We start from the raw sequence: 24,051 nt of genomic DNA on the forward strand, positions 1-24,051 counted from the left end.
ATCCTACTGGGTGCTGACTCCTCACACAATTACCTGAACAGAGACTTAAAAAGTAAAACGAAAGAAAAACAAAAAAAAAAAACCAAAGAAAAAACCCCAAACAAACAACAAAAAACCCCAACAAACTAAGGTATCAAAGAAAATGGTGGAGCTTTAGATTTTCTTTTATAAAAGACAAATCGTTTATTGATTCTGTCCTTCCACTTGCAACCTCTTTGGTAACAGTCATAACACTTCCAGACTGGGAGAACGCAGTGGAAAGGCCCAATTCTGACCTCTCACCACTTTCAGAGCTCAGAGACCCCTGACTTGCCTTGGTGAGAGGCCAAAAGCGGGTTTCAAAGCATGGCCAAGGACCTGGCCTCTAGGGACAACCCAAACTGGCCTACCGTGACTTGTCTTGCTCATGGGTGGCCCGGAGAGCAGCCCCAGCACCTCCAAGCAGAAGATGGCTCGGGATGGGGATGCGTCTTGGGCCCTTGGTGCCAAGGTTGACCATGAGCTGTGCCTGGAAGGCAGCTTTGATGCACCTCTTGGGACCTCCTGGACATTGGCCAACGGGGCCATCAATAAAGCAAGACTCACCCATATTTGCGGTAGGGAATGACTCGCCCCAGCTGGCCCCATGCTGATGGACTAACCCGGCCATCTCAGCCTCCCCCTCATCACACCGTCCCAAAGAGAGTAACTGCTGTACTTCGAGTTAAAGATAAACATATATTGATTACACATGGTCATTAAAAAAAAAAAAATTAATAATAATAATACATTTCCTAGAACATTACTTAAGACGCTTCCATAAAGCATCCAAGCTTCCCCTCCCCTCCCCGCCTTCCCTTGTCTATACAGAATAAAGTGCTTTGTTTAATTTGTTCACACTAGTAGAGCCACCGATACACTCTTAACTTGGCATGTTTGGGCAACCAATACTGAATGCTGTAAAATAACACAGAGCCCAACACCAGGCATGAGAAACCACTTTTGAGGCAAGTGCTTGGAATTTCATTCATTTCCTTCAAGTTCCATGCTACTGTTCTTATTCCTACTTTTTCTTTTTTTTTTTTTTTTTAATTATTATTTCCTTCCTTTTCGAGTTCGACCCAACTCCCGTTGTGGTTACGTGTCACGAGGCAGGGCTGCACGTGGGGAAGCTCTCTCCGTCCGTGTGAACAAAGGGCGCCTGTCCGTCCGTCCGTCCTTCCCTCTCGACTTCGGGCAAACCAAGAGTTTAATCAGTGGAGTTGTCTAGCAGCGGATGCTCGTCTCTATTGCACTGTCACAGCCGTTCCCACCCGCCGACCGTCCATCCATCCGTCCATCCATCCACCCAACCATCCATCACCTTCCCACCGCGCTGGGGTTATGGCTGTGGTCCGTAGGGCCAGCCATGCCTCATGGGCATCATGAGGCTAACTGGTCTGTGCTACCAGGCTCCTGGGACATATAAACCAAAAATAACCCTCCCTCACATGACTCCCTCCTTCCCCAGAGTTCAAATGAAGGGGGAAAAAACGAATTCAAACCCGGGCGGGTCCGGGGTGAGGTGTGTGGGCAGAGTCGTCAGCTGAACGTTGCGTCGCGGCATATTCATGAACAGCATAATGGAAACCAAGCCCCTCTCCACCCTCACGGTCTGTTGAAGAAGGGATGTGAGAGATTAAGGTGCAAGAGTTAAACACACACAAAAAAAAATTTAAAAAAAAATTTAAAATAAAATATAAAAAGCTTGAAAACAAAGGACCCAAGTCCCCCGCCTCCTGCCCCGTCCAACCCAGAGGGGTGGGACTGGGATGGATGCGGGATGAGACACTGCGCGAGTGACTCCTTTGAGCTCTTAGTTCGTTAACGAAAACCAGACATGAAGAGAGACATCGGGGCTGAATAAAGGTGTAGACAAAAGGACTCAGAGGCCATGTAGGACTCCTGGGAACTGCCCAGGCCTTGGAGAGGGGAGGGAGCAGCAGGGATCTGGTTCTCCAAAGTGCTGTGTGCATGGTCACATCTCAACGTCTCCAAGGGGTTCTCCGGGCAGGCTCTCGAAGGGGATCAAACACAGCTGGAATCAGTCACTGGGCTTTCTGCTGGGCTTCTGGCCTCCACAAGCTCTCCTCTTGCAGTGACGTCCAAATGGGACAGGTCCTCATGGGGAGAAGATGAACCGGGACAGGGAAAGCCACCTCCAGATACAAGGGAGCACATGTTGGCGCAGGGGTTTGCTTGGAGGGAAAGGTCTATCAGCCGGGCAGGCTGATAGGCTCCATCACAGAAGATCTTACAGGCAAGGTGAGTCCCCCTCAGGGTGCCGTACTCCCATCCCATGTCAAGGCTGTGTGAGGGGAAAGAAATGCAAGGGAGCCCTAGGGGACGGGGCCTGGGACACACAGGTAGAGGAGACAGCATGGACCACTCTACTGAGGTCCTCCATCACCTCCACAGCTATCGCTAAATGCTTCCCTAAAGGAATCGTCTTCCAGTCTGGGTCATGGTCCCTTCAGAAAGCCAATGGCCCCAAGAGCTGAGTGCCCACATCCCTCACAGGTGTGTGTTTGAGAACACTTTGCACCATCCCAATGAGCCCTAGCGTCACGGAGGAAGGAAAGGAGAGCAGAGAAGCTGCCCACTTGAGAAGGTCAATATGGTGAGGCAGCTCTGCCATAGCATCCTCCCTTTGCTCAAAGCAGATGGAGATGCAGGTGAGCTCACCGACGGCTGTGTTGAGGATCCACAGGATCCCAGCCAACACGAGGATGAAAATCGTTTTGTTGCTCCATCATGCTACCATCGACAAGAGCACCCAACTTCTCAGCAACGTCTGTCAGGCACGGAGAGACAACACTCAGCAGGAGGTGACACCGGTCACCTCAAACAGCACTCAGGAGAACTCTGGGTGCTCTCCTGACCCTTGCCTGTCAGGATAATGTTTTTGCATGTCCCCAGTCAGCAAACCCCCTGAGCACGTGGCTGAATCCCCCTGTCTCTGCAGAGACAGCCTCAGCACTGCCCAAGCGCTTTGCTGATTTGGTCCAGGAGACCAAGCACCAAGACTTCTTGAAGAGCCAGACGTGGCTCGCTGTCCCCAGCAATGGTGCAAATGAGAAAGGGCTCCTGCAGCCCACTCAGTGTCCTCTTTTCCTTCTTGCCCACCAACAACCCTGCTCACCACCTCCTCCATGACCTGACCCATGTCTACATGCATCCATAGCACTGGCCTTGGGAGCAAGGCATGGGCAGTAACACACCTCATCTCTTGGCCAGCACCCCTCTGGCCATGCTGGATGCTCTGCAGCTCTCCTCAACCCCAAAGGAGACACTTCCCCGAGCAAGGAGACCACATCGCCGTGGTCAGGCCACACACAACACCCTGGGGCAGTGCACAGCAGTGAGAGACCCTGCTGGGACCTCAGCGTCCAAAAAAAGGGTAACAGCAAAGCCCTTCTCTTTGTCTCTTCCACCAGCATGAAGCCAGCCTAAGTGAAACCAAAGACCAGCTCAACTTCAATGAACATTGTGTGGCCAGAGAAACACTAAGCAATGCTGCGGGGCATCACCAAACCAACCACAGCCCTCACTGGTCCCCTCTGGCCCCCCAGGCCAGGGCAGGGCGACGGCTGCCAACCCCACGGGGAGAGGTAACGCTGGGGAGAGCGACACGGGCAGCAAGCTAGAGGATGGGACATGGTCATCAAGCTGAACGTGGTCTTGCTTTAGCTCTAAACCTTGCAATGGGACCCAACCTGGAGCTCATCCGATCGGTCAGGGGTTTATTCGAATTGTTAAGGCACTATTCTGGGCTGATTCCACCAAGAAACAGCGGTGTCCTGCTCCTCCAACCCGGATTGCCACGGAGCCACCCTCCCACCAGTCCCAAGGCCATCTGAGATCTCCTATGGCCACCTCGCCAACTCCAGAGCATCCCCAGGAGCCCGGCTCCTGCTGGGATGAGCAGAAAGGGCACCCCAAAAATGAACTGGCCGCGGGCTGCCGATGCCCCGAGACGCAATGCCATCGCTGTTTGTGCTTTTGCCTATCGAGGAGGAAAACCCATCACGGGGAAGGAAGACGTGGCGAGGGCTGCTAACGAGAGTGGGCTGACGGCTTTCCAATGGGGACATCTGCTCGCCATGGGCCACCGGGGCCAGCAGATGGGACTGGCGGGGGCTCCTCCGCGGTGCCTGCCTCTCAACCTTTTGGGAAAAAGAGCCTGAATTGAAAGACCAGCTTTACAGTACAGGGATTCAAGCACCACTCACTACCTAGACTTCGGCTGATTATAAATATTGAAGCGCCGGCGGAAATTCCTTCGGCCAGCGAGCGAGCACGCGATGCCGGTGAGATCAACCCCGGGCGGCATCCTGCTCCTCCGAGCCCCGCCAGCATCCCGGCACGAGGATGAAGCCGACGCACGGGAGGATGAAACGGAGAGCGACGCCTTTTACCTACACCCTTACGGACGGACATCCACGCTCCTCGGCGGGGGCTTCCTCCTGCTCCCCGTCTCCGCGGAGAACGACAGGTGAGAAAAAGTGAAAATAAAAATAAAAAACCAAAACGACCTCAAAACGAGGAGGAAGAGGGGTAGAGAGCAAGCAAAGCCTTGGCTCCCCGGGGGGAGAGCAGTCCGTGGGGCGCATGGTCGGGGTCGGGGGGGACACCTAGTTGTTGTTCGAATTTATCCTCCCCGCGGGAAACAGGGGAGGGGGCGGCGGTAGGTGAGGAGGAGGAGGGAGGGTCTGTGGAAGGGGATGAAGCAGCGGCAGGGGGGAGACGCCAGGGCCGGGGGGCAGCGGGGCCGGGCTGGCGGCGGGTTGGGGGGTGGTGGCCGTGTCCGAAGCCAAGGGGTTGCTGACGCGGAAACATTTCTCCTTGTGGGCTTTGAGCATGTTGGAGAAGCGGAAGCGCTGGCCGCAGACGTCGCAGGGGTACGGCTTCTCGCCCGTGTGGGTCCGGCGATGCCGCTTCATGTTGGGGCGGCTGGTGAAGCTCTTCCCGCAGATCTCGCAGATGTAGGGCTTCTCGCCTAAGGATGGGGGAAGATGGATGAGAATACAGTAACTGGACCATCCCTCCCAAAACCCCATCGTGCCATCCAGTCGAAGATGCCACCCCCATCCCATCACTTCTTCCCTGGGGCTACAAAGAGCTACAAAGATGATGAGGGGTCTGGAGCACTTTTCTTGTGAGGAAAGGCTGAGAGAGCTGGGGCCGTTCAGCTGAAGAAGTTGAGAGAGGATCTCATCAATGTTTATAAATATCTCCAGGGTGGATGTCAAGAGGATGGACCAGACTCTGTTCAGTGGTGCCCAACGACAGGATGAGCGGCAACGGGCACAGACTGAAACACAGGAGGTTCCATCTGAATATGAGGAGAAACTTCTTTCCTTTGAGGTGCCAGAGCCTGGACCAGGCTGCCCAGAGAGGTTGTGGAGTCTCCTTCTCTGGAGACATTCAAACCCACCTGGACACGATCCTGTGTGATCTGCTCTGGTGACCCTGCGTGAGCAGGTGGGTTGGACTGGATGATCTCCAGAGGTCCCTTCAACCCCAACCGTTCTGTGATTGATTCTGGGGTTCCTGCAGGGGCTGAGGGCAAAGCCAGGAGATCTCACCTGTATGCGTCTTCATGTGCTCATCGAAGTACTGCTTCATGTTGAAGTCCTTGCCACACCACTGGCACATGAACTGCTTGTGGCCAATGTGGATGCTCATGTGGGAGCGCAGCTGGTACTTGTACTGGAAGCGCTCGTTGCAGTTCTGTGGGGATGAGAAAGGGGATGAGCTGTTGAGAAGAACCCCAAAACACCCTCCGCATCCCTCCCCAAATCACCAGCATGACAGAGCAGCGCACAAATCACTTCCCTCCCTGCAAAAGAACCCAAATAAATGGCTTTTTTGGGACATACTCAGACAGGTTTGCAGGCTGGATGGGCTTGGGGTGGGACGTAAGGTCTAGGCGCAGATGGGCTTGGGGTGGAATGCAAGGTCCAGACACCAGGCAGAGAGAATCATAAGATGTCCTGAGTTGGAAAGACCCACAAGGACCATCGAGTCCAACTCCTGTCCCTGCACAGGACAGCCCCACAGGTCACACCGTGTGTCTGAGGACGTTGTCCAGTCTCTTCTTGAACACTGTCAGGCTTGGGGCCGTGACACCTCCCTGGGGAGCCTGTTCCAGTGTCCAGCACCCTCTGGGGGAAGAACCTTTTCCTCATGTCCAACCTGAGCCTCCCCTGGCACATCTTCCTGCCATTCCCTTGGTCACCAGAGAGAAGAGATCAGTGCCTGTCCCTCCTCCTCCCCTTGAGAGGAAGCTGTAGCCACCATGAGGTCTCCCCTCAGTCTCCTCCAGATCCTGACCTTGGCCACCGGTTTCATCATAGTGTTGGTGGGACCCTCAAACCAGGAGGGGATGTAAAGTTTAGGACAGGAGGAAGCATCCCTAGAGCTGTGCTGGCAAAAAGCACAGGGAAAGCTTCAAAAAGCAGAAGATCTTTCCCCAAATCAGTGCTTTTGTGCCCATTTGAGAGGATGCAGGGTAGGGGAGGACACACAGGACCTTACCTCACATTTAAAAGGCTTTTCTCCAGAGTGCTGGAGCGAATGGACCTTGAGGGACATGCTGCGCTTGAAGGACTTCCCGCAGGTCTCGCAGGTGAAGGGCATGTCCTTGGTGTGAGCTGAAGCGGAGAGGAGCAGGGTCAGGTGCCCTCCCAGCACCCCCAGCATCCATCCACCTCCCCAAGCCTCAGCTGTCGCCTCCAGCATCAGCGCCCAACCCCAGCAAACCCAAAGCCATCTCGGGAAGATGCAACACAGAATCATAGAACAGTTTGGGTTGGAAGGGACCGTCAAAGCTCATCCAGTCCAAGCCCTGCCATGAGCAGGGACATCTGCACCAGCTCAGGTTGCTCAGAGCCCCGTCCAGCCTGGCCTGGGATGTCTCCAGGGATGGTTCTTCAGGTACTCCCCTAATCACCCACCAAAACCCCCTTTTTTTGGATCTGTTTGGTGCCTGCAAGCCCCAGAGACTCAACCACTGTTGCCAGCTGCAATTTGCTTTTCAAAGCCGGCGCTGGCGTGGTGTGGTCCTCTTTTACATGGGAAGGATGGTTACACTTTAAACCCTCCTTTGATCACTTCTTAGGTCTTTTTTTCTGGTTAAATAAAATAAATGAGCTTCCCCAGTGCCATTCCTAATTGCTCCAAACCCAGCACTGAGCAGACATACATTCTGCTTTAAATACCGGGCCAAATTTCAAGGCCCTTGCACTGATGTTAGAAAGCTCATACAAGACTAAGTCCAGCCCTAAACTCAGAACACGACAGCAATAAAAAAACACCCTTCATGGCCAAACCGATGGGTGAATAACCCTAACAAAGACCTCCCTGCGTCACCGGTGCCTCCCGCACTCACCAACCATGTGTTTGCGCACGTGGGCCATGGTGTAGAACTTCTTCTCGCAGATCTCGCAGGAGAACTTCTTCTCAGCGTAGCCGTGGACGATCTTGTTGTGCTCATGGAGGGACCAGAGCTTCTTGAACCCCTTCCCGCACGTCACGCACTGCAAGGAGAGAGGAGATGGGCAGGGATGCAGGAGAACATGCCCTGGTACCACCAACAGTTTGGTTTTGCCAGGTTTTCAGCTTCATCCATTGAAAGGGAATGTCACTGCGAAACCTAACACAGAAACATCAAATACCATAGCGACCAGCAAGTCTGCTACAAACCTCATCAGTTCAAAACCTCCGAAACTCAAATTTTTATCCATTGGATGGGGAAGGGGCGATGCCTTTCCAGGGAAGGAGGTGGCTTCTCCATCAATGGATGTACAGGACGTGCATGAGCAGCAGCTTGTGCACCAAGGCCCTGTTCCCAACGGAGGATTTTATTCTTGCACACAATTAAGCCATTATGTTAAAAAAAAAAAATAAATAAACAACCCCCTGTGCATTAGGAGGCTGCAAAGAATACAGGAACAAGAAGAAGCCCAAGCCAGGGCAGAACAACTTCAGTCTTCAGCAGATATTATGGATACTTTACCACTAAATGAGTTTTCCAAACATACACAAATGGATGAAAACGGACCCAAAAACAGTCCATCAGCACAAGCAGAACAGCGTGACAGGCAAAGCCTCCCCCAAGAAGTTACGGCAGAGATTTGCTTCAGCTCCAAGTTCAATATTTCTCAGAGAGTTCCCAGGAGAAGCTCCAACTTTCGCATGAGATCAGCTCGAGGTGTGTGAGATCAGCTCGAAGTGTGCGAGATCAGCTTGGGGTATGTGAGATCAGGCTGGTGCTCACGGAAACATGGCAGAGCGAGGTCCACACTGGAAACCATTGCTGGAGCATGGGGACAGTGGGCAGAACCTGGCCAAGGACCCTGCCAGGAGCCAAGGGACACTCCTTCCCCTTCATCTCTCCATGACTCCTCTTCCTCTTGGCCAACAGAGACAAAACCATCTCTTTTTCTTGCAGGTGCATTGAGAAAATCCTTCACGCCTTGGAGGCATCAAGCAACAGCACGGCGGAGTGGTACCAGTAAATTGCACCAAATTTTGCACCAAATGAGGCTGTGATACAGTGGAAAATATACCCTTATGCCATGTAGTCACAGTATCTTGCTATATATATTTATGTTTAGGTGCCTGGAAGGCAAAATTAGGGCCAGAGAGGCATTCCCAACATTTGTCTTCTTCATCTTGCCATGCTTGAATATGAACACGAGCAGTCCTCTGAGTTTCACTGTTCCCAAGTAAATACTTCCATGGACCAAAAGAGTTTTATTTCTGCTTTAAGAGATATTTCAGGACAAATTAAAGACCAGAGTCTGTCACTAAAGATACATCAATATCCGTTTCCTCCACTTAAAATGAAAGAAGCTGCATGGGAATCTTAAAATTAAAGGTAGAGGGAAAGCAGCAGATGTAGGAAAGTCCCCAGGATGGGACCGAGCACCCTGGAGGGCTCAGTTACTGCAAAAAAGCATCACTTTAAAACGTAGAAGTAACGTTCAAATGAGCAAAAAAAAAAATGAGAAGACAAATTCTCACAGGCTAAGGGGAAAATGATACTGAATCTGGCCAAAAAAGAGTTTGAGAAACAACCTGATAAAGCAAAGGATGAATAATTTTTCCGTCGGAGACAGAATAACCACTAGGGTGCCTGCAGGGCTGCGGACAGAGGTGGGAAACGATCACAGGGAGCGCGATGAAGCCAAATACCTAAACGTGACGGATGAAATTTGGGGACAAAACAGGGAAAGAAAGCAGAAGACCCAAATGGGATACGAGAGATGGTCCCTCCATGGATTTTGCTTAAAAAACATAAAATAAAATAAAATAAAATAAAATAACAATAAAATAAAATAACAATAAAATAAAATAACAATAAAATAAAATAACAATAAAATAAAATAACAATAAAATAATAAAATAAAATACTGTCCATTATACGTAAATAGTTGAAAAAAAACCCTTTTCTATCCAGCTATAATTCCATGGTATATTGACAAAGTTGTTCAATATTATCAGAGCAAATGGAGTGAATTTGGCGCTTTGTAAAATTAGCAGTGCTCAACTAAGTGAGAGTTAATGATCCACATTTTGCGTGGAGGGAGGTCACCCCACGGGCAGTTGTGGTTCATCCTATTCAGAAATGACCTGGAAAAGGGATAAAAAGGTGGGAAAAAAAAAAAAAGGTCTGATGGGGCTTTGAGCAACCTGGTCTAGTGGAAGGTGTCCCTGCTCATGGCAGAGGGGTTGGAAGTAGATGATCCAGGTCTCTTCCAACCCAAACCATCCTATGATTCAATGAAAAAAAAAAAGGCACGTTATCCATCAGGAAAGCAGATGAGGCTGAAGAAACGTTCCGCAAAAATCCATTTTTAATTGAAGAGGCTTTACGATGGGGTCCGAAACAGCCACCACAATGCAGGTATCGGAGCTGCACTTGCCCATTTCTGGGGAATAAAGCATCCAAAAATAAAAGCAACCTCGGCACTGTGAATTTTTCAGGAAGACACAACAAATGGTCAGTGCAGGCTCGAGCCGAGACAGCTCCCACCTCTGCATTCCCCCAAAACTTTAATGCCAAGATCTGCTTCATTCCCCTATTTTATGTGGGGAGCCGTTGGCCAAGGGCTCCAGTAGCCCTTGGGTTGAGTTACCTTCATCCAGGAGAGCTGCAAGATCATTGAAAAGCCGGTCGCCGGTGGGATGGATGATGGGTGAAGCTCTCCAGATGTTGGTATTTTTTTTAATTAGTAGCTGCAGTGTCATGCAAAACACCTCGTCGGGAATTAGGAGGTGGGTTGGAGGGGTCTGCAGGAACACGTTTGCTGCTCTGATGGGATGTCTACCTACCCCCCAAAATTTCACTGATTTAATGGAGTTGATTTGCAAACACGGGATCTCGTTAGCATCAGGCAAAGGACACACGTTAGCATCAGGCAAAGGACACACCAAGCCTGAGCCACACATGGATGTCAAATGCATTCAGAAATTTGCTGCTACACGAGCTAAAGAGCACAAAAGGCAGATTAAAACCTTTTTAACTGGTGTCAGCAAAGCTTTGAATCAGGCTAAATTGGTTTCAGCCTGGGTGGGAAAGGCTGGAGTGTGTCTCCGTCAGGAGCTCGCAATGTTTTTATCCAGATTAACTGAATGAACTCAAAGAAAAATTACTCCTCAAAAATAATTCCAGCTGGCCAAGGGGAAGCCACAGTCCCTTGGCACAAATCCTCCAGTCCCATGTCACCATGGGACCCTCCTGAGCCTGAATAAGAGTCACAGGTGAAGTAAGGTTTCCTCCCATCTGCCATGTGGGAACCACAACATCAAAAATATTGTTTGAGCAGGAGCCTGTCCCATGGTGTAGCTGGGTGGGAGGTCCTCCATGGTGGGTGGGAAGTCCCTCCCCCATTGGGATGTCCCATCATCATGCTCCTCCTTTTGGTGGGATGTCCCCAACTTGGTGGGATGTCCATCCCCAGTGGGACCCTCCACTCATTGGTGGGATGTTCCATCATGGTGGATGTCCTCAACTTGGTGGGATGTCCCATCATAGTGAGATGTCCCCACCTTGGTGGGATGTCCACCCCCATGGGATGCTCCACTCATTGGTGGGATGTCCCATCATGGTGGGATGCTTCTCCTTTTGGTGAGATGTCCCCAGCTTGGTGGGATGTCCCCAACTTGGTGGGATGTCCATCCCCAGTGGGACGCTCCACTCATTGGTGGGATGTCCCATCATGGTGGGATGTCCCCAAATTGGTGAGATGTCCCTCCCCCACTGGAATGTCCCATCATGGTGGGATGCTCCTCCTTTTGGTGGGATGTCCCCAACTTGGTAGAATGTTCCCAACTTTGTGGGATGTTCCCAACTTGGTGGGATGCCCATTCCCAGTGGGATGTTCCACCTCTTGGTGGGACTTCCATCCCCTGGTGGGACGTCCCCATGGCTGGCTCACCTGGATGTTCTTCTCGCAGTCGGTCTGGTGGTGCAGCAGCAGCTCACTCTCCAGCAGGAAGCGCTTGCCGCACTTGTCGCAGATTTGCATGCGGCTGTGCGTGACATTCATGTGCTTCTCCAGGTACCAACGGTTGTTGAAGACCCGGGGACACTTCTTGCATGGATAGTGCTGCTTCTCCTCCAGCTTCACTTTCTGGCCCAAACCGTCCTGTTCCTTTTTTCTCTTCCTCCCTCGCTGGCCTTCCTCTTCCTCCTCCTCCTCTTCTTCCACCTTGGACATCTCCTGAGACCTGGTTGCCATGGAAGGCTTGGTGGCTTTGGATGCCCAGCTGCCTCTGCGAGGCTGCCCACCCTTTTCCCGTTTCACCTCCGACGCATCTTCATCATCATCATCATCATCCTCTTCTTCTGTCGTCTCCTCCAGGTCTTCCTCCTCGCTGTGCTCCTCCTCCTCCTCCTCGCCCACCTCCGCATCCTCCTCCTCTTCCTCTTCCTCCTCTCCTTCCTCGTTCTCCTCCTCCCCATCCTCCTCCGTGTCGCCCCCATCACCATCAGGCCGCCCCATCACGGCCGCCTCGCTGGCGGTCGCCTTCCCCTCCGTGCCCTTGGAGACGTTGAGGGTCTGGTTGTTGAGGTTCACCTCCACGATGATCTGCTCCCGGTTGTACGAACCCTGGCTGTCCAGGTCCTCCTCAGACTCTTCGCCTTCCACCTTACAGACGGCGCCTGGACCACCATCCTTCTCCTCCTTGTAGTACTGCTTGGCTGGACCAGGGGGGAGCGTCCCACCACCTGCTCCATCCTCCACCCGCACCGAGTAGGGGTCATTGCTCTCCCGGGCGTAGATCTTGGGATGAGGGGCATCCACCTCCTGCTTGATCTCACAGTAGTAGGGTGGAGGTCCGGCACAGCCCTCGGCAGGCAGGGCCATCTCGGTGGCCAGGCTGAGCGAGCGGGTGTCCAGAAGATCTTGGCAGGAGGAGGCGATGTTGTTCATCTGCAGCACGGTGGCCGCGTTCAGCACGTCCTGCACATTGCAGGAGTTGACGAGGAGCTTGGAGGTGTAGATGAAGTTGAGGATCTGCTGGAGGCCCTGCGAGGTGAGGGCTTCCAGAGAGAGCTCCACGCGCTGCAGCTGCTTGTTTTGGGTGAAGAGAGAGTGGAAGAACTGGCTGTAGGCTGCCAGGACCCCCTTGTGCGCCGGGAAGATGCTCTTGTGCTGCACCAGCACGATGTCCACGTCGCACAAGTCCGGCTGAAAGAGGCGCTGCTCGTTCAGTCTGTCCATCAAACACGTGAAGTGGAGGGCTACATCCTCCACCAGGGAGTACTCAGCCGAAGGGTAGTCAGTTGTTTTTTCAACTATCAGCTGTGGGGAGGAAAGAAATAAAACCAATTCAAGAGGGCTCTTTTTCCCAGGAAAACACCCTCCTGGCCATGCCACCCATCCCTGTCCATGTACCCGAAGTCAGAGATGTCAACTGAGAAGCTCCACTGCCAGCCCCAGCTTGGAGATGCCAACCAAAAAGCTCCACCACCAGACTCAGCTTCGAAAAATCAAGAATTTCCATGACTAGGCCCAGCTTGGAGATGCCAACCAAGGAGCTCCACCACCAGCCCCAGCTTGGAGATGCCAACCAAAAAGCTCCATCACCAGACCCAGCTTTGGAACACCAAGAAGTTCTACCACTAGGCCCAGCTTGAAGATCCAGACCAAAAAACTCCACCACCAGACCCAGCTTCAAAACACCAAGAAGTTCCACGACTAGGCCCAGCTTGAAGATCCAGACCAAAAAGCTCCACCATCAAGCCCAACTTGGAGACACCAACCAAGAAGTTCCACCACCACCTTGAATTTGGGAAACTCAACCAAGGAGGAGAAAGCCCAAAGAAAGGACAGGTCAAGGCCATACGAGCATCCATTGACATCTCTTCAACCTGAATAGGAGGCACCATGGCCATCCCACCACCAAGGAGGTCCAAAGCCTGGGTCAGCTGTCCATGATGGCAGGGAGATGCCAAGCAGAAGAGGAGATGCCTCAATACATCCTCAACCTCCTGAACCAGACAGGGACCTCAGGAAGACATGCAGGAAGACAATTTTAGGTACCAGCTGAGATTTAACCATCTCGCTAGAAATAAATTAGGATTTTAAACTTCCCTACTTCTACCACATAATTACATAAAACACGATATCCTCCAATATTCACTGAATTCTGCCACCTGCTCTGACTCACATCAGCAGTTACCTCACTCGCTGGAGTCACCAGGATGATTTATTCTCTTTTTTAATGCCCATTTCAAATCACCCAGGGAAAGGCACTACCTGCAAAAATTCAAGTTTGGGAGTGGCAGCCGCAGGCTGGGAAATTCTGCAACTGCCAACACTCCCCAGGCTGTGTTTGTGGGATATTTCATTTATTCCATACGTATTTTGCAAGGTGCAGACCACCCCGGGCCTTCATCACCTCTCCTGGGGACACCTGAGCCCCCAGACGGGTTTGTTGGCTGCACCCCAAACACAAGGGGTATCAGAGAATCACAGAATTGTTTTGGTTGGAAGAGGCCCTCAAGATCATCGAGTCCAACCATAACCCACCCCTGGCACTGCCCCATGTCCTGAGAACCTCATGTCCGTCTGTCCAACCCCTCCAGGGATGGTGACTCCAGCACTGCCCTGGGCAGCCTGTTCCAATGCCCCACAGCCCTTTGGGGAAGAAATTGTTCCCCAGATCCAACCTCAACCTCCCCTGGCGCAACTTGAGGCCGTTTCTTTGTGTCCCTGTCTCCCCTCAGCTCCTGTTCTCCAGCTGAACCCCCAGCTCCCTCAGCCGCTCCCATCACACTTGTGCTCCAGCCCCTTCCCCAGCTCCGTTCCCTTCTCTCCACTCGCTCCAGCACCTCAAGGCCTTTCTTGGCGTGAGGGGCCCAAAACTGACCCAGGATTCGCGGTTTGGCCTCCCCAGTGCCCAGCACAGGACGGTCACTGCCCTGGGCCTGCTGGCCACACCAGTGCTGGTCCCAGCCAGGATGCTGGTGGCCTCTTGGCCACCACATCCTAAATCCCACTCTCCGTACTAAAAGCAGGTGGGACATCCCCTTTCCCTCCGCTTCTGTTTGGATTTCCATCCTGAACACCCAGTTCATGGATGGAGATGGATCCAACCACGTTCACGTCCTATTGCGGGATGTGACCAAGGACGTTGTGCAGAACAGTGGCGGAGATGGACGGTTCAACCCGACAGGTTTATCCTGCACCTCCTGCTCAAAAAAACCAAAAAAAGAGTTTCTCAGCTCCCATTTTTTTTTCTGGGACAAATGGCAGCTCTTGGTCAACACATGAATTCCAGCAAGACACATTTTGTTTATCTATTTTTTTTTTGTGAGCCAAAGGCAAAAGCACACACAGACAAAAATGTTTAAATCATTTAAAAATGGGTGTTTTCTTCTCTGGTTTCCCAACAAAAAAAAACCCTTCCCCCTCCCTGCCAAAATCTTTCATTTTCACTGAATTTCTGCTCCACAAACAACCCACCCAACCAACGAGGTTTTCTGCTTCGCATCATCCTGATGGCCCCGGAGAGCCCCAGCAAATGACTGTACCCAGAGAAAAATGGGAAAAAAACCCAAGTCTCCTCCAAACTCTTGGCTTTGCAGCCTGGAGTGGAGCAAAGAGTAAGTAAAAGAGGGGGTTTTAATATATATTTTTATATATCTCTATATATTTTTCATATATTTTATCTATTTCTTTAAAGTCCTATATATACAAATATATATATATATATTTAAAAAACACTTTCTTTATATATCCTCTTGTAAAATGCTGCTTCCCAGCTGGAACATCCATCTACCCCCCTGTATTTTCAAAGCCTCGCGACTGCCAAGGACGTTTCGACGAGAGGAACTTGGATGGCTCAGCCACCCCTACCCCAGAAAATAAATAAAGATATAATAAATATCGAACGCCGTAGAGACAGCAAGCTTTCAGCGGAGACGTTTGCTGTTTGCCAGGGACTCTCTTGCTCCGCTTTTGCTATGAAAAAAAAATATATAAAATTCATTCTTTTCCCTCCTGGGATCCATCTCTCCGTATAGGATGCTCCAACCTCGGCATGGCCACAGCCATGGAAAAACAGGTTCAAAACAGGAGGAATTGGGTCCGCTGGGCAGCACAAACAAAAGTCGGGTTTTTTTTGCTCCAGATCGAGGATTTTTGGCAAAAGGGGGTGACCCCTCACCCAGCGCCGGGCTTTGCCAGGCGGCTCTAATCAGTCCCAGCATTGAGGACAATGCGTGTCTTGGCCGCGTCCCCTCGGTGACTTCAGCCCCGGCTTGTCAGCGGGAGGGTTTGGTTTTTTTTTTTTTTCCTTTTTTTTGCTCTTTATTGCTATCAGATGCTTTTCGTTCAGCTCGCCCGGAGACGGAGCCCCAGCTAAGCCGAGAGGCGCCTGCCAGGGTGAGATGCTGAGAAAGACCTTATTTTGCCCCAAAATAACCCCTCCAGGCTGCTCCCGTCTCTGTAACCCCATCAGGGCGGAAAAGACCAATTAATTGGGGTTAATGGGAGAGTTAAACCCTTTACCCCTTCCCTTGGGAAAACGCAAATATTTTAAATATATATATTTTTTAAAAAATATATAAAAATAAATATCTATTAAAAAATAAATAAAAATACAATTTTTTTTAAAAGTATTTTAAATAAAAATCTGTTTTCCTCTTTTCCAGCATCACCACCTTGGCCTGCTGCATCGCTTTAGTCCCACAAAAAGCCCAATGTAGCATCCCAGGTCACCCATCCCATGTCCATCCCACCCCTGGTACCCCCCCCAGGCCATCAAACCGGAGCGAACCCCAAAAGTGCCGCCCCCCACCATGCACCGCTGACCTCCAGGCGGGGACCTGGCGTCAAAAAATAAACCCAAAAAAACCCATAAAAATGATTTGAAAGCAGTGTGGACACAAAGTCCCCACCCCAAGGGGACGGCGGTGCCTCCAGACAGCCCTCCCTGCCATCCGGCTCTATTTTAAGAGCGTTTCCAAGCGGTTCTGCCAAAGCCCCGTCCTGAAACGGCCAGCGGGATAGGGAGGGCGGCCAGAGGATGAGGAGGATGCTCAGAGCGAGGAAGGACAGAGGGACGCAGGTCGGCCGAGCCCTGACGGCTGGGGATGCTCGGAGGAGATGCAGGTGATACAGGAACAACGGCCGAAGGAGATGCTGATGCTCGCTGGACCGGGGACCCCGATCGCCTCCCGTGAAAAGAGGCTGCTGCTCGATTTAAATCAATGTACTAAGATAAAACGCTATTTATTTTCACAGGTATTAAGAGCCAGATGCCTGAATGCTCCTGCAGCAATAAAACCCCCCGAAGGGACCAGCAGGTCGGGTCACCCTGGATATATTTAAATACCCGAATCTGCAGCCCCCCAGAAGATCACCTCTGACATTCACTGGCCTCTCTATTAATTTATAGCCAGGTGCATCACCCTCACCACCGGAGCATCAAGTACTTCTCTCCTGTATTAGCACAAGGACAGGGTTTTGGGGGCATAAAAAGCACATTTAGGTGGCCACAAGCCCCCAACTTGACACCGGGCAGAGCGGTTAGACCAGCTGCCTGCAAACCAGTTTCTGTTGGGCACAAAATTTGGGGGTTTCCTTAAAATTTTTCAACCCTAAAACTATGACAAAAACCAGAAAGCTGTTTTTCTGTATCATTCGTAACCACCCGTTGACCTTCGGTATTAAATTGCATTACGGAAAAGTGCTTTAATAAGTAGCTGAACACGATGTTTGCACTTGCTTCTCTAGAAAAGAAAAACACGTCCTATTCTCAATTTGAACGCTGCTGCATTTCAGGGAGAAAGAACTCGGTTGAAACCATTTAATGCCACAACTTGACTTCTGCTAAGGAAAGAAACAGCACTAAACCCCCCCTATTTTTACAGATTAATTCAAATGATACAAAGGCGTACTGCTAGAAATCTCAAAGGCACACGCGCTTCAAGTTTTAATCCTCAGTCCTGTATGATTTACCCTCTGCTTGAGGTGAGACCTTCAGCCTTTTCTCTGTATTTAGAGGACATATAGGTTTGGATATTTAAGGGTGATGGGACGTTTGCATCTTCCCATCACTCCCAAAGCTGGGATGCACTGGGATGAAGCCGTCCCAGAACTGGTAGCACTGCCCAGACTATTTACATCCCGTACCTCGCCAAAAACACCAAAACCACCCAATTTTGGACCGTGGCCACGCATGGAAACCTGCCAGGAGGGTAAAATACATCGCAACGCACCTTCCCTCGCCCATCGCCCCCCTCACCAGGGATGTCTCTTCACTCTCCCACCGCCCGGGACTGTGTCGGGGGGGCTTTGTTCGCTTCTCCGACGGGTGTTTTTATTTAATTAGAGGAGGGTTGTCCTGAAAAACAAGCAGGAAGGGAAAACAATAGCTCGGCGACAGCCCCGCTTGGCGAGGCGCCGACCGACGCGGCCCCAAGCACCCACCATCCTGCCCGCCGGGATGCTGCGGGGCTGGACCGGGACACGGGGCCACCCCAAGCGTCGGCCTTCAGGACGGTGGTGACACCATCTGAAGTGGTGATTTTCTTCCCCTGGGTGTCTAAAAGGCTCGAGGATGCCCCAAACTGAGCCACGTGCAGGTTACAGGGAGAGGATGCGAGGGGAAGGGGCTCAGTGATGCTCCCAGAGCCTGTGCCCACCCCGGGGTGTCGGGCACCCCAAAAAACACCTCCCATCCTCTGCGCTAGTGTCCCCCCAGCCAAGGGAAAGTCAGATGCTTCCCAGACTTTATTTTTTTCCTCCCTTTGTTTTTTTTTTTTGTTTTAATAGCATCCAGCATTTACAGGCTTCGGCTCCAAGATGCTTTTCCAGGGAGCAGCCTGGGAAGCTGGCGGCAGTGCCAGGCCCAGCAGGACCGTCCTCAGCGCAAGGGAACGAGGACAAATCATCTCCCTGTCCCCTACAGCTGAGGGGCCACCTCTGCGAACCGGGAAAAGGTTCATTTGGGCTTTTTCTTGTAAATGCCACGGCCCCTGCGGCTTGGGGAGAGTGGGGGGACAACAGGCAACACGAGGTTTCACCCTGTTGGAAGCGGGCACTGGCTTCCCAGCCTGCATAGGGTTAACGGCTCATTGCTTTCTTATTTATTTTATATTTTTAAACATTTTTTAAACCCCATCAGCCACTCTCCGGGCATCTTTCTCCTTTTCTTTTGCACACAGCCACGACGATGCTTTGCAAGGACGCACGGACGGGCCAACCCTGCTGTCACCCTCCATCTGCAAACCGGTCCAGGGGACGAGACGCTGCAAAGCTGCTCCTGGGAGATGCCACCACCACCACCACCATCACGGCATCGGGGCCACCGTCCCTCCGTTCCACCAAGGGCGAGGGCATCGCCAAGCCCTGAGATCCGCTCAGTGACCTCAGCATCTGTCCTGATAGACGTGAAGAGGAGCGCCGTCCCCTGAGCGAGCACATCCTCCCTGCTGCAAAAATATTGAGGATTCAGTGCAGCGCCGTATTATTTTCAGCCCAGGACAAGCCCCAGTCGCTCTGCTCCGGGAGAAGAGCGGAGGCACCGAGGCCGGGCTGGATGCAACCGTCTGTCTGTCCATGTCCCCTCGGTCGGGGACAAAAAGGGGTTTCTTTGGGTGCAGCTCAGGCCAGACCCGGCACGTGACGCAAAAGCTCTGCAGGTAATTCAAGATCTGCGCTAAGCCGTGGCGAAGTCTGGGGTTAAACGCCAAAAAGACGCCGCTGGATTTCGGCAGGGCCGGCATCCTCCTGGCAAACGCCGAGCCATGGGGTCCCCGCCAGCGCCCGGCACAGCCAGTGACACCCGCTTGATGGAGATGTCCCCAAGCCCTGGCAGCGGGATGGGACACTGCCCTCCCGGCCACCCGCAGAGTCACTGCTGGGGTGGAAGAGCCCAGGGGACGCACAAAGACACTGTCCCCGCCGTCCCCCGCCTGAGAAAAACAAGCGGAGGAAAGATGGAGGGAGGAACCGAGGACAAAACCCAGCGCTGACCTCCCCGGCCAGGCTGGCGGCCAAGCGGCCGCGCTGGGGACCAGCGCTGAGCATCATCCCCTGGGGACCAACCGGGTGTCCCCAGTGCCACCGAGGGAGGGGATGGATGCAGCAGGGCAGACAGTGCTTCGAGACCCCCCGCGGCTCATAGGACCCCCAAATTCAGTGCAGGGAGCATGTCTGGGTGCAAAGAATCACAGAATGTCAGGGGTTGGAAGGGACCTCGGAAGCTCATCCAGTGCAACCCCCCCGCCGGAGCAGGAACACCCAGATGAGGTTACACAGAAGGTGTCCAGGCGGGTTGGAATGTCTGCAGAGAAGGAGACTCCACAACCTCCCTGGGCAGCCTGGGCCAGGCTCTGGCACCCTCACCGGGAACAAGTTTCTTCTCAAATTTCAATGGAACCTCTTGTGTCCCCGTTTTATACACATTGCCCCTTGTCCTATCACTGGTTGTCACCCAGAAGAGCCTGGCTCCATCCTCCTGACACTCCCCCTTTCCATATTGATCCCCATGGATGAGTCACCCCTCAGTCTCCTCTCCTCCAAGCTCAAGAGCCCCAGCTCCTCAGCCTTTCCTCACACGGGAGATGCTCCACTCCCTTCAGCATCTCCGTGGCTGCGCTGGACTTTCTCCAGCAGTTCCCTGTCCTTCTGGAACTGAGGGGCCCAGAACTGGACACAATATTCCAGATGAGGTCTCACCAGGGCAGAGCAGAGGGGCAGGAGAACCTCTCTGACCTACTGACCACCCCCCTTCTAATCCCCCCCAGGTCCCATTGCCCTTCCTGGCCACAAGGGCCCAGTGCTGGCTCATGGTCACCCTGCTGTCCCCAGGACCCCCGGGTCCCTTTCCCCTACTCTGCTCTCCAACAGCTCGTTCCCCAGCTTATACTGGAATTTGGGATGTGACACCTCCAAGGTTTACCTCACACCGGGCTCCCATCAGACCCTAAACCCACAGTGTTTCCTAACCTGAGTCCAGACTATAAAACTGACAGAGAGGCCCAAGGTTGAGCCTCTCCCAGCATCCCAGACAGGGCTTTCCATCCCGGAGCATCCTCCCCAAACCCCAGCGCTTGATCCCAGGGATGGTCCCCACATCCAGCTCCATCCAAAACCCAACCTTGACCGGGCTCTTTGGGAAGCACCGGCTGTTCTCCTCCAGTCCAGCCATCCCCCCTGCCCAACACTTGAACATTTTTTATGAACGTGCATTAAAATGTCTTATTTTTATCGCGGCTGCCCAGCAAATTCTGCAGGGCTTTAACTCAGGCGAGGTGTCGGCAGCTCTAGCTCCAGGCAAAAGATATAGTCATAAAAATAATAATAAAAAAAGGCAATTTATTGTAATTAAGTCCTCATATCTGCACCACCATGGCCAGTCTTTCCCCATATCCAAAATCATCCCAGGTTTCGCTATCAGGGGAGGCAGCCGAAGCACCGAGGTTGGCTGAAGAGGGGACAGCGGCCTCGGAGGACATGGGGACAAAGTCCCCAGGTGTCCCCAGATGGGAAACCCAGCAGGGCCAGCCTTGCCCTGCAAACACTGCTCCGGCAATGCAACGCAAGGCGTTTCCTTCAGAAATAAGAAAGGAAAAAACGAGGGGCAGGTGGCACAGAGCCTGACCCTGAGCTCACCCTCCCCGTCGGCATCTGCCCGTCCAGCCTCGCGGGGACCCCACGGGGCATCCAGGACGCAAATCGCACAGGGGGACCCGGGAATCCCCTTTTTTTCGGGGTCACGCAAATGCGGCAGCAAAATTTCAACTTCACTTTGTCACGGCCACTGCCATGTCCCCTTCTAAAAAGGTTTAATTAAGCCCAGCAGCGCGGGAGAGCCCTTGGTTTTCTCCTCCAGCCGGAGCGAGGATGGGGAAATCAGCACTTCCCCCAAAAACCTTCAAAGACCTTCAAAGATGTTTTGACACATTCAGTTCACCCGCGAAAGGTTTCTCCCTATTTTTTTCCTCCAGCAGGAGAAATCTGCACCTCAAATATAACCAATATTTAATTGGCTCGCCGGCAACCTCCTGCTTCGCCCTCCCTTTTCACAAAGAAGACATCTCCAAAGGCAGCGGCGGGTTATTTTTATGAAGGGGGGTGACATGCCTCTCTCCTCCAGACGCGAGACAGAAACACAAGGCCATTTATCTCACCCGGCTCCGGCGGTTTGCCTGGTAATAATCTAACGCGCCGTTAATTCCTCGCGGGGAGAACAAAGCTCTGCCGTGAAGCCAAACCGGGCGGCCAAGGGGACCCTCCGGCATCCTCGGGGAAACTCCGCGGTCAGAGATGAAACGTTTGCACCCAGGCAGGTTTCACCCCAGATCCGTAAAAAAATAAAAAAATCCCTTAACGTCATCACGAGGAGGATTTTTTTGCTCCGTAAAGCAAATTTTCCTCTGGTTCTTGCTGAGGCCACGCATGGAGGAAAGGTTTTTAATTCCCAACTTTTCCCCTTCTTCCTCGCAGGGCTGCCCGCTCGGGTGAGCTCCGGGCGTCCCCATCCCCAGCTCAAGGCACGAAACGCTCCCAAAAACCACCCCGGTGCCTCCTTGGTCCCTCAGCATCTCCCTCCGGAGAGGATGCAGGGATGGATTTAACGCCAGCAGGAATTCTGCAGGCCGAGCGCATCTGGCCAGCGCCAACCCCAGCCCGGCTCCGTTCGCCCCCAAAATTAAGCCTTGGGGGGTGCTGAGCCCCAGCCCAGCATCCCGGCCATCACCTCATGCACCAGGCCAGCGTTGTTTCTTTATTTTTTCCAAGCTTGCAGTTTCCGAAAAGCCGTTCAAACGCCTCCCGGGGGGTTATTATGGGCACGGAGCCATCGCTGGGGCAATCACAGCCCCACACTTTTAGGGATGGGGGACGCACCAAGGTATTGGACAACCCAGTCCATGGGTACCACACATCCCAAGGGATTTCTTGTGCATCTTCCCAGCTCAGGCGTGCTCTCTGCAAGCCAAACCAACCCTCTCCAAAAAAGTCAACCGGCCCCTAAAATAGGTCACTGCCGCAGGGCTCCCCGGTGCAGCCGGCCTCCCTTATTATTATTATTATTATCAATTATTTTTTAAGAGCATGCACAGAAAAATCCCTTTGCACACCCAAAGCAAGGTGGGATGCTGTGCTGTACCCCGGGGGTATATCGGGGTGAGCTGAGCATCCCCCCCCACATTCCCCAGGGAAAAGGGGGGTCCCCCAGCAGGGCAGGAGCGAGCTGGGGGTGGCGTGGGGGGGCAAGAATTAGCAAAATGAAGGAGTCATCCGGGGAACAAGCCGGGCCGAGGAAGCCGCAAGCTGCTCCTGCGCCAGCGAATCCTCCGGCCTGGGCGAGCGGGCGGCTCGAAAAGTTTCCCCCCCCCCACCCCTCAGCCCAGCGCCCCAAATCCTCCCAGTGCCCCCCAAGTGGGAGTCCTGGGGGGGTGCGGGCCCCACAACCTTGGGGGTGCTGGGCTGCACACACCCGCTCTGGGCGGGGGGGGGGTGGGTCGGGCCCCACTGCACCCCCCAAACCCCCCCCAGCAGCCGCATCACCCCTCCAGACACCCCAGGGGTGACCCCAAAACGCCCGCAGCCCCTCACTCCGTGCAAGCAGCGCTTGTACATAGAGCCGGGGGGGGGGGAAAGATGGGGGGGGGGGAAGATGGGGGGGGGGGGGACATTTTTTTTACAATTTTGCCTTAAATGCAAAACCTTCCCCCGCCCACCCTGCACAAGAGGGGGGACTCCATGCAACCCCCCCTCCCCAAAGCGGCTCCCAATGCAAACACATTGCCCGGGGGGTTGCGCTGTTCGTAACCCCCCCCCACGGCCGAGGATGCATCACGCCCATGCAAACCCCCCCCGCCCCGACCCCCCGTCCACCGCCCTTGCAAGGATTTTTGGGCAAGTTTCGGAGGCCTTTGCAAAGTCAGCAAAGCCCCGGGAGCGCGAAAAGCGGGGCGGGGGGGGGGGAAATAACAAAAAAGAAGCGAAAAGGGAAAAGGCCGGGGGTGGGGGGGGGTTTGCAAGCTCTACCATTTTGATGCAAAGGTCTCCGCGCAAAGGAGTCCCGGTCCTCCTCCGCTTGCCTGGGGTTTTTGCTCTCCATGAAAAAAAAAGAAATGTTGGGTTGGGTGGTTTGCTGGGTTGGTTGATTTTCTTTTTTCTTTTTTTTTTTTTTTGGCTGGCTTTTTTGCTTTTTTTTTTTTTTTTTTTTTTTAGAGAAGCGGGGGGGAGGAAATTACCGCGCCGCCGCTGCGTGCATCTCCCGTCCTTTTTTTTTTTTTTCTCCTCTTTTTTTTTTTTTCTCCTTTTTTTTTCCTCTCCCCCCCTTTTTTCCTCTTTTTTTTTCCTTTTTGTTTTTTCTTATTTTTAATTTTTCTTTTTCCTCTCCCTTCACCTCATCCTGCCCATCGCCATGTTAAGCCCCTTTTAGGAAGACGGAGGAATGCGGAGCGGCGGCGGCTCCGGCTGCCAAGAGCCCCGGGGGCCGCTGATTGGAGCCGCCGCATCAGCTGGGGCCGCCGCTGCCCCCTTTAAAGGG

The 24,051-nt window shown here is 52.8% G+C and overlaps 1 protein-coding gene across 1 annotated transcript; it reads right to left on the minus strand.

The window, feature by feature from the left end:
• Positions 1–93: 93 nt before the first annotated feature.
• On the minus strand, positions 94–23,753 carry ZBTB47 (zinc finger and BTB domain containing 47). The gene is made up of 6 exons (XM_065627795.1): positions 23,544–23,753; positions 11,466–12,836; positions 7,412–7,559; positions 6,559–6,674; positions 5,607–5,751; positions 94–5,017 (listed from the first exon to the last, which is right to left on the minus strand). Exons 1-6 carry the CDS (start codon positions 23,544–23,546, stop codon positions 4,653–4,655), a joined length of 2,148 nt encoding a protein of 715 aa, XP_065483867.1. The 5' UTR covers positions 23,547–23,753; the 3' UTR covers positions 94–4,652.
• Between the last annotated feature and the right edge of the window lie 298 nt (positions 23,754–24,051).

This window comes from Caloenas nicobarica, chromosome 2 (genome assembly GCF_036013445.1).
Source record: "Caloenas nicobarica isolate bCalNic1 chromosome 2, bCalNic1.hap1, whole genome shotgun sequence".
NCBI lineage: Eukaryota > Metazoa > Chordata > Aves > Columbiformes > Columbidae > Caloenas > Caloenas nicobarica.